The sequence below is a fragment of the Capsicum annuum genome, chromosome 3, assembly GCF_002878395.1.
Source record: "Capsicum annuum cultivar UCD-10X-F1 chromosome 3, UCD10Xv1.1, whole genome shotgun sequence".
NCBI lineage: Eukaryota > Viridiplantae > Streptophyta > Magnoliopsida > Solanales > Solanaceae > Capsicum > Capsicum annuum.
The window spans coordinates 6700715-6709903 of NC_061113.1; the positions used below are offsets into that span (position 1 = coordinate 6700715).

At 37.5% G+C, this 9189-nt stretch overlaps 1 protein-coding gene across 1 annotated transcript; it reads left to right on the forward strand.

The window, feature by feature from the left end:
• The first annotated feature begins 373 nt into the window (after nucleotides 1-373).
• LOC107865585 (F-box/FBD/LRR-repeat protein At1g13570-like) lies at nucleotides 374-1579 on the forward strand. Its single transcript, XM_047408105.1, has one exon. It carries the CDS (start codon nucleotides 374-376, stop codon nucleotides 1577-1579), a length of 1206 nt encoding a protein of 401 aa, XP_047264061.1.
• The last annotated feature ends 7610 nt before the right edge of the window (nucleotides 1580-9189 follow it).

Sequence of the window (9189 nt, forward strand, 5' to 3'; positions counted from 1 at the left end):
GTATTCTCCTTTTTAAACTTTCTTTCTTATGCATCTTTTCGAAACAACCTCTTTATCTCCACGAGGCAAGGATAAGGTATACGCTCCACTTGTGGGAATTATAAATTGAGTATGTTGTTGTGTTGTAAATTGATATGGTTATTTAAAGCTTTTCCTATTATTTTCTAGACTTAATTAGTTGCTATATGTCGTATTTATGGTTGTATTCTCCTTTATAAGGGTAACGTCTGTGCTCCACTTGTGGGAATTACACCGTGTATGTTGTTGTACGTTGTTGTACATGAGTCATATAGATGAAGCATGTTGAAGATGTTTATAGTCTTAATTATATTCTGACTTTCTTCTTTTTCTTTCCAAATATTCAGGACTCAAAATGGCAATGATAAGTCGCGATAGTAAGAGACCTTACGTTGAAGAGGACCAACTCGATGGACTTACCGCTCTTCCCATTAGTGTCAAACATCACATTCAAGAGCGCTTGTCGTCTATGGAGGAAGCTGCAAGAATGAGTATTTTGTCTAGACCGTGGAGATATGTTTGGGCTTCAATCCCCAAACTTGTATTTTCTGCTCAAGTTTGCCAGAGAAAGCTTTTGATAGACGTGATTGATACAATTCTGTTGCAGCACCATGGAGCTATTAAGACATTTGTCCTAGAGATTTCATCAATACCTCCTTCTAAGCACTCAGTTATCGATCAATGGATGCTTTTACTATCAAGAAATGGTATCATGAATCTCAACCTTCTGAATCTACAAGATGCTGCTCCATATATATTACCTTCCTACATGTACGATGTAGAAATAGAAAGCTTGTGCTTGGCCAATTGCATTTTCAAGCCGCCGTGCAGCTTTAGGGGTTTCCACAAGCTCAAAAGTCTTTCACTACTTAAAGTCGTCTTGTTATTAGATGACATTGCAGCTTCTTTCTTGTGGATGCCCTACCTTGTTATTCTGCAAGTTAACGCGTGTAGGGGTTTTCCTAACGCGAAAATATATGCTCCAAGACTTTCCCAAGTATATTTCCTTACCAGGAGAACCAAAACACTTGACTTGGGTCATTTCATGGACTGTCGGAAGCTGAAAACAGTTAGACTTGTATCATCAAAAAAGAATCAAGAGAAACCGGTGAACTTGACCTATCTACTCAACTGCTGGACTGAAATTCTCAATTTTACTATGGACAATTACTACCTCAAGTCTTTTGCTACTGAAGCGGAGAGGCTCCCGGCATACCTAAACAACTTGAAGGTTATGACTTTATTTGAGTTCGATTTTGATGATGAAGATCAAATCTTTTCTCTTCTAAGAATGTTTATTCTTTCTCCGAATTTGAATGACCTTCATTTGGTGTTGAGCTCGAAGAAGAAGGATGTTGGAGTCGAAGTGAATGTCATAAATCATTTTGAAGGACCATTCTACAGGACACTCGGAGTATTCAATCTTGAAAGATTGACAGTAAAAAACTTCCATGGTTCAAGAATCGAAATGCTCTTTGTGAGGTTTGTACTCGCATCTGCACCTTCACTCCTGCAGAGTACCATCCTTATTGAAGATGTAGAAAGCGTTGATCAAAGCTAATACTTGAAGATCACAAAGAAGTTAATGAGTTTCCCTCGGGCATCTCCGACATTTAAAATGTACATGAAATGTGATGCATCAAAATTAGGCATCTTGACTCAGGAAGGCTCGTTTCATGCTGAAATGTAAGTGGGAATACTGTTGATCCTTCTGGACGTTGGGGTGAAAAACCGGCATCTAGACTTGTCTGTACAAATGATTAGAGCCCAAACTTTGTGCAAGTGTATAAACTTTATAGTTTGTTTCTTTAGCAATGGAAGGCAGCTAAAAATCCTCTACGCGATTGCATGTCAATGTATACAAGTTAAACTCGAAAAGGAAATATCACATATAAATAAGTGATATTCATATGTGAGGTAGGTCAAGTGTACTACAACATTGTGGTAGACTTATTTTAGCTATTATATGTTGTTTGTCGCTACCTATTATTTCTTGTTCTTATGTTCGGTTCTTCTCTAGATGTTTTTGTCTTGAGCTGGGATTCTTTCAGAAAAAACCTCTCTATCTCCTGTCTGAGGTAGTGGTACGGACTGTGTATGCTTTACCCTCCTCAAACCCCACTTTTTGGGAATGTACTGCATAAGTTGTTGTTGATATTTATATGGAGAGTTGAACTAATTAGATGGTATTGAAACTATGTTATATGATTATTTGGTTCCTCATTTCAAGTGTCATACCCCTTTTTTAACTCCAAATAGATTCGTTTTAAGGTTCGAAAGGGTTCGTATTATTAAAGTGACAAAAGGTTGAAAATTTGTTCTGAAAAAGGATTATTTTTACATTTAAAAACTCAGAGTCACCATTTGACATAATTAGGTGTGCCAAGTCACCTTTAGAAAATCATTTTCAAAATGATTTTGACTCTAAAACTGATCCGCGAGCAGAGATTCCGACTAAGGAATTCTGTTGACTGAGGGGAAGGTGTTAGGCACCCCTCGGTCCCGTGGTTTGACCACAGTCGCTTGGTGAAGCGTATCGGCTAATTTTGACACTAAGAACGTATAAACCACATAAAACACATAATCAAGCATCCAAACACACGAAACAAAATAAATCCAAAATATAGTGTTCAGTCCAGTTATACAATCAAAAATAAATAAAAATGCAAAAATAAATCCTATCTAACCTACACTAATCCTAACTACGCTCCCGTTCTTTACCCGATGCTTCGGGCCTTCATCACGAACGTCTTCTGCCAACATAGTACGTCGGGGCATTCCCCGGTGAATAAATACAATGTGTCTCGGGGCATTCCCCGGCTAAATGAATACATTTGAATTAAATACGATAAACTATAAAATCAAGTCATTCAACACACATTTTCAACATTCAACAATCCACGAGTTCTAAATTTGCCTACCCAAGCCTACTATGTGCTTACGCCTTTGACGGTCTTATCATGATACTACCAAGTTCATCAACATCAATGAATCACAAATAAATTAACACTTGTTTTTTTTTATCAATTTTCGATTTTCGAACCCCAAATACTGATTTTACTTTCCGAATGAGATATCATTTCATCACACAACTCATAATCAATCCATAATCTAGGAAATCAAACTCCAAATCAAAACAAACAATAATTCACATCATCATAGATCCACCAACATACGACATTCAATTCGATGAACAGAATATTATCAACAACCAAATAAAAAGAATGAAAGAGTAGAATTGAACCTCAATTTGAAGCTTTCAGACTCAATGTTGTTCGATTAAAGAAAATTCGCACCCGAAAACCTCAATTTGAACCTCGACTCAAAATCAACAAACGATGACAAAACGAGTCCAAATCTTATCGACAACCCATGAAAAAATCGAGTCCGACTTCTAGATGCCCCGACCTCAACAACAAAATCAGAAGTTGCATGAGAGAGGTGAAACCCGCGCTTGCTTTGCGATCTGTCACCGGTTTTTATAGATTGTCGGCGAGACTTACTCCACTGGAGCTTCGACGAACTACGAGGTTAATAGATGACATTTCTCGATGAGAATCTCAACGAAAAAAACAGTGATGATGGGGTTTTGGGGGTTTTCTGTAGTAACCGTACCTGAGATAACCTATTCCAGTGAAGAGTTCGCCGGAAAACTCAAACCCTAACCGAACCGCTACTGATTTTTACCCATTTCTCCTATTGGGTGTGGGTATTTTTTGATCGACGCGTGAGTGTTTCAATTCTGTCTGTGAATTAGCTGTGGGTGAATATGTATTCGCAAAGAAGAAAAATGAAAGATCGTCAATGGTTGTTGTAATGCTTTTGACGATCAAAAGGGAGAATGGAGTCTCTCTCTGTATATGTATTCCATCCAGAAGAAACCAAAAGGGAAAAGTGGGGTGCTTTATGTGAATTGTGTTCTTCTTTTTCTCCCCTTTCCCGTGGATCTCCTCTTTTGTTTATATGTATTATCTGTGAGAGTCAGAGGCCTTGAGGAGTGTGTGATCAATGTTTCCCTTTGTGTGACGTGTAACTATTAGGTAGTGTGGGGTAGTGGGGTAGGGTACGGGGTATGGGGTGGTGAATAGGGAGTTGGTTAGGATAAGGTTTGTTGGGATAAGGGAATATTAGGGATTTAATTTGTTAGGGAGTTTGTTATTTTTGTATTTTTGTGGGGTATGATTATATGGTTGAGAGTACATGGTAAGGTGATCTAAAATGAATAAAATTAGACTTAGGAGGGACAAAATTAGGTGTCTACAGCATGCCCCCTTTGAATGTAAACATGAAATGTTTTCAGACAAAGAAGTACACATCGAGACAATTTTGTCCCGATTATTATTCAAAAAGAATGAAACAAAAGGTAGGAGGGAAACCAAGTCTTGACTTTAGACATCCTACCTACCCAAGTGATGAGGGAATTAAGTCACAGGTATCTCAAAGGGTTGGAAGAGAAGTAGACTATACCGAGTTGGAGAGTCGAGTGACGTTCCATCGAGGTTTCGATCCGCGATCTTGTCATTACATCAAAATGAAAATTACAAGTTAAAAACTTAAATGAAATTACAAAATCCTATCTATGCAGCTTTTTTTGGACTTTTGACTTGAGTTTCATCGACCTATTCTTCAGGCGTACTCCTGACTTTCAATTTCTTCAACTTGTTGCTTGGCTTTCAATCTCCTTACCCTGTTCTCCAGGCGGGCTCCTGACTTGCTATTTTCAATCTGTTGACTTTCAATTTCTTCACCTTGTTGCTTGACTTTTCATTTATTCACCCTATTCTTTAGGCGGGCTCCTGAAATCACATCAAAACTAGAAAGAAAACTATCCCAAACAAATATTATTATAAAGAGATTTCATTTGCCAGAAAAGTGAAGTTCCAAACACAAGAACTAAATGTTGCCCCAGTTTATCATCAAAGGACTTTTGTGAAAGCCACATCATTATAGGAATCAAGGAAAATGACTCGACTATAAGGCACACCTTATAGGAATCAATGGGCATGACTCGACTAAAAGGTACATCTTATAGGAATTAAAGGGTATGACTCGACTAAAAGGTACATCTTCTAGGAATCAAAGAGAATGATTCGACTAAAAGGTACGTCTTATAGGAATTAAGAGAGATGACTCGACTAAAAGGTACGTCTTATAGGAATCAAAGGGAATGACTCGACTAAAAGGTACGTCTTATAGGAATCAAGGGGGATGACTTCACTAAAAGGTACGTCTTTTAGGAATCAGGGGAGATGAATCGACTAAAAGGTATGTCTTATAGGAATCAAAGGAAATGACTCGACTAAAAGGTACGTCTTTTAGGAATCAGGGGGAATGACTCGACTAAAAGGTACATCTTATAGGAACCAAAGGGTATGACTCGACTAAAAGGTACGTCTTCTAAGGGTCAAGAAAAGGTACGTCTTCTAGGGGTCAAGATAAATGACTCAACTAAAAGGTATGTCTTTAGGGGTCAAGGAATGACTCAACTAAAAGGTAAGTCTTCTAAGGGTCAAGGGAAATGCCTCGACTAAAAGGTACGTCTTCTAGGGGTCAAAGGGAAATGACTCGACTAAAAGGTACGTCTTGTAGGAATCAAGGGAAATAACTCGACTAAAAGGTACGTCTTATAGGAATCATGGGGGATGACTCGACTAAAAGATACGTCTTATAGGAATCAAAGGGGATGACTCGACTAAAAGGTACTTCTTCTAGGGGTCAAAGGGAAATGACTCAACTAAAAGGTATGTCTTATAGGAATCAAAGGGAAATGACTTGAATAAAAGGTTCGTCTTATAGGAATCAAAGGGGATGACTCGACTAAAAGGTATGTCTTCTAGGGGTCAAAGGGAAATGACTTGACTAAAAGGTACGTCTTATAGGAATCAAAGGAAAATGACTCGACTAAAAGGTACGTCTTATAGGAATCAAAGGGGATGACTCGACTAAAAGGTACATCTTTTAGGGGTCAAAGGGAAATGACTCGACTAAAAGGTATGTCTTATAGAAATCAAAGGGAAATGACTCGACTAAAAGGTACATCTTATCGGAATCAAAGGGGATGAATCGACTAAAAGGTACGTCTTCTAGGGGTCAAATGGAAATGACTCGACTAAAAGGTACGTCTTATAGGAATCAAAGGGAAATGACTCAACTAAAAGGTACATCTTATAGGAATCAAAAGGGATAACTCAACTAAAAGGTACGTCTTCTAGGGGTCAAAGGAAAATGACTTGACTAAAAGGTACGTCTTATAGGAATCAAAGGAAAATAACTCGACTAAAAGGTACGTCTTATAGGAATCAAAGGGGATGAATCGACTAAAATGTACGTCTTCTAGGGGTCAAAGAGAAATGAGTCGACTAAAAGGTACGTCTTATAGAAATCATGGGGGATGACTCGACTAAAAGGTACGTCTTATAGGAATCAAAGGGGATGACTCGACTAAAAGGTACATGTTCTAGGGTTCAAAGGGAAATGACTCGTCTAAAAGGTACGTCTTATAGGAATCAAAGGAGATAACTCGACTAAAAGGTACGTCTTCTAGGGATCAAAGGAAAATGACTCGACTAAAAGGTATGCCTTACAGGAATAAAAGGGGATGAATCGACTAAAAGGTACGTCTTCTAGGGGTCAAAGAGAATAACTCGACCAGAAGGTATGTCTTCTAAGAGTCAAGGCTCAATTTAAGAAGTGTACCACCTGAAAGATGAAGACTGAAATCCCTGGACAAGAAAGTGTGCCTCTGAGGGATATAGGCTGATGAATTTTACCATGACTGGATTATCAACCTGTGCAGCAACATAACCTCTTGCCTTTGTAGAAGTGAGAAATTATAGCCTTTGTTGTTTGGGATTAGAAATCCTTGATTTAAAAGTAACTTGTTCCTGTTTCATACAAAGAAAACTTCTGAGTTTAAAACATGGTGGCTGGTTTGTGACTTTGGCTTTCGAGGCAATCGCTCTTGCCCCGATCACATTTAACCTTGCTTCCAACCATTAGCATATGTCATTGGCTTGCTGCATCATTGACCAAACTCTGATTTATTAAGGGTGACTCTGAAATAAACATAGTATCTCTATTTTGCCATGCTCCTCAGATAAACCCTTTGAACCTTAGTATTTCCATGAGTTCCCAGACTTGTCTGCTGATAAAACTTTTTGTATGCCTTACTTCAGCTCACAATCATGTCTCTTTCATGTGTTGACCTTTTGTCTTGCTTTGTGCAATTGAAGAAGCTGGTAGCCAATTTTGAAATCTTTTCTCGCTTGTTTTGACATGGACTTGACGCAAAGACAAGAGAAAAATGACAATGATTTTTATTTGGATAACTGACTCAAGAAAATAAAAATAAAAATAAAAATAGAGGAAAGAAAAGGCAATGAATGTCCCTATTTGAAACAAAGAAAAGAAAAATTTATCTATAAATGACAGTCAATTCTAATGATTATGCCATGCATTTTGGATTAAGTAGCTTGATCTTTTCATCCAAACTTTCTACCAATTGTTGTTGAGTTAACGACTTTAAAACTAAGTTATTTCCTTAGGTCAATTGCATTTATGACCTCATTCGGCTAGTGGCACCTTAAAAGGTTTTCACCAATAAGCCTTTCTCATTTTTCTCTCGGCTCACCATCACCTTATGGTGCCCGTAAGGGTTTTCTCCAATAAGACTCTCTCAGTTTTATTTTTTTCAACTTACCATTACCTTACAGTGCCCGCGAGGGTTTTCACCAATAAGACTCTCTCATTTTTATTTCTCTCTTGATTCCTTATGTTGAGGAAGACAAGTAGTTCCCAAATGCATCATCATATCCCTTGCATGCTTAACCTTAACATCCTCAAAGGTTGATCTGAAGGTCTTTCTTTGGTTGTAACTTGGCTTTTGGATAGAGTTAGAAAGAAAGGATGGCATAAGGCCCAATCGACACTTGAAGTGGGGTGGGAATTACAACTTTTGGAATCGACTCAAACGATGAGGATTAACCCATGCCCTAGTTTCTTTTGACTGGATAATTCTAAATTTATTATTTGGTTAGACCGAGCCCTGAGTGGGGCAGCTTATGTTTCTCACCTCCGAGAGAGGAGAATCAGGTCATGCGTAGTTCCGGTAGCTTGTTCTTTTACTTGATTCTATTTTTTTTCTTTTTTGACTCTTTTTCTCTTTGAGACTTTTTTTACTTTATTTTTCTCGATGCTCTCCTTTTTCTTTTATTGGACACATTTTTCTCTTCTTTCTTTTGAAACTTTTCTGACTTTACTGTTTTGCTCGACACCTTTTTTTTGAGCTTTGTTGACTCTATATTGATTCCAAAAGAGGTGTATGAAAGAAAATAAAACTAAGGCTCAAATGGGGTAAACAAAGGATGACACAATATTTGAATAACAGAATGAAATGCCTTCATTATATCAAACTTTGAAAATGCAAGTACATAACATGCAATTTGAAAGTTGGAGATGAAGATCATAGGCGACATCTTTTACAACATTAACTTTGGTCGAGTCTGTGCGTCACTACTTCTTCTGCGCTTTTCTAGCATACAACTCCACTTTTGTTGCATATTCCTCATTTATGATTTTGTGGAGCTTATTTTCATTCTGTTCACGCAACCACTATTTGACCTAATTGAGACATGTCTTACAATTGATGACCAAGTTATTCTGGTGATTTTCAAAATAATTGTCTTAATTTTGAAAGAAGGTTTCAACATGGTCACCAAATGTCTTAACATGCTACCTATTTCTCACATACTTTTTCTAACTTTAGCCCTCTGATTCAAAGTTCATGCTCAAATTGGATTTTAAGATCTAGCAAAAAATTCTGCCAGCATTTCATATCACTAAAGCCAACATAAAATGTACTATGTAAAGAAAACAAACAAATAACATATATTTAAACACAAAGAAAAAAGGGACACTCTATTTAGTTGAAATAAAAGATAGAAAAGGTTTGACCATAAACAACAAAAGGGAAAAAAACAAGATAGATCCTGAATTACAACCCTGAAATAATTCGGATAACAGAAAATAAGACAAAACAAACTACCAGACCTCTTTCTAGGAGGGAGGGGTGGGGTGGCTTCTCAATTGCTTAGCCTGACATCTTAACCACTAGTTTGCATATCAGCATAACTAAAGCTTTCCTTACTGTCAATGTTCTGCACCATAATTGAT

What these genes read in the sequence shown, in the direction of transcription:
- LOC107865585 (XM_047408105.1), top strand. Translation starts at nt 374, where the DNA reads ATGGCAATGATAAGTCGCGATAGTAAGAGACCTTACGTTGAAGAGGAC.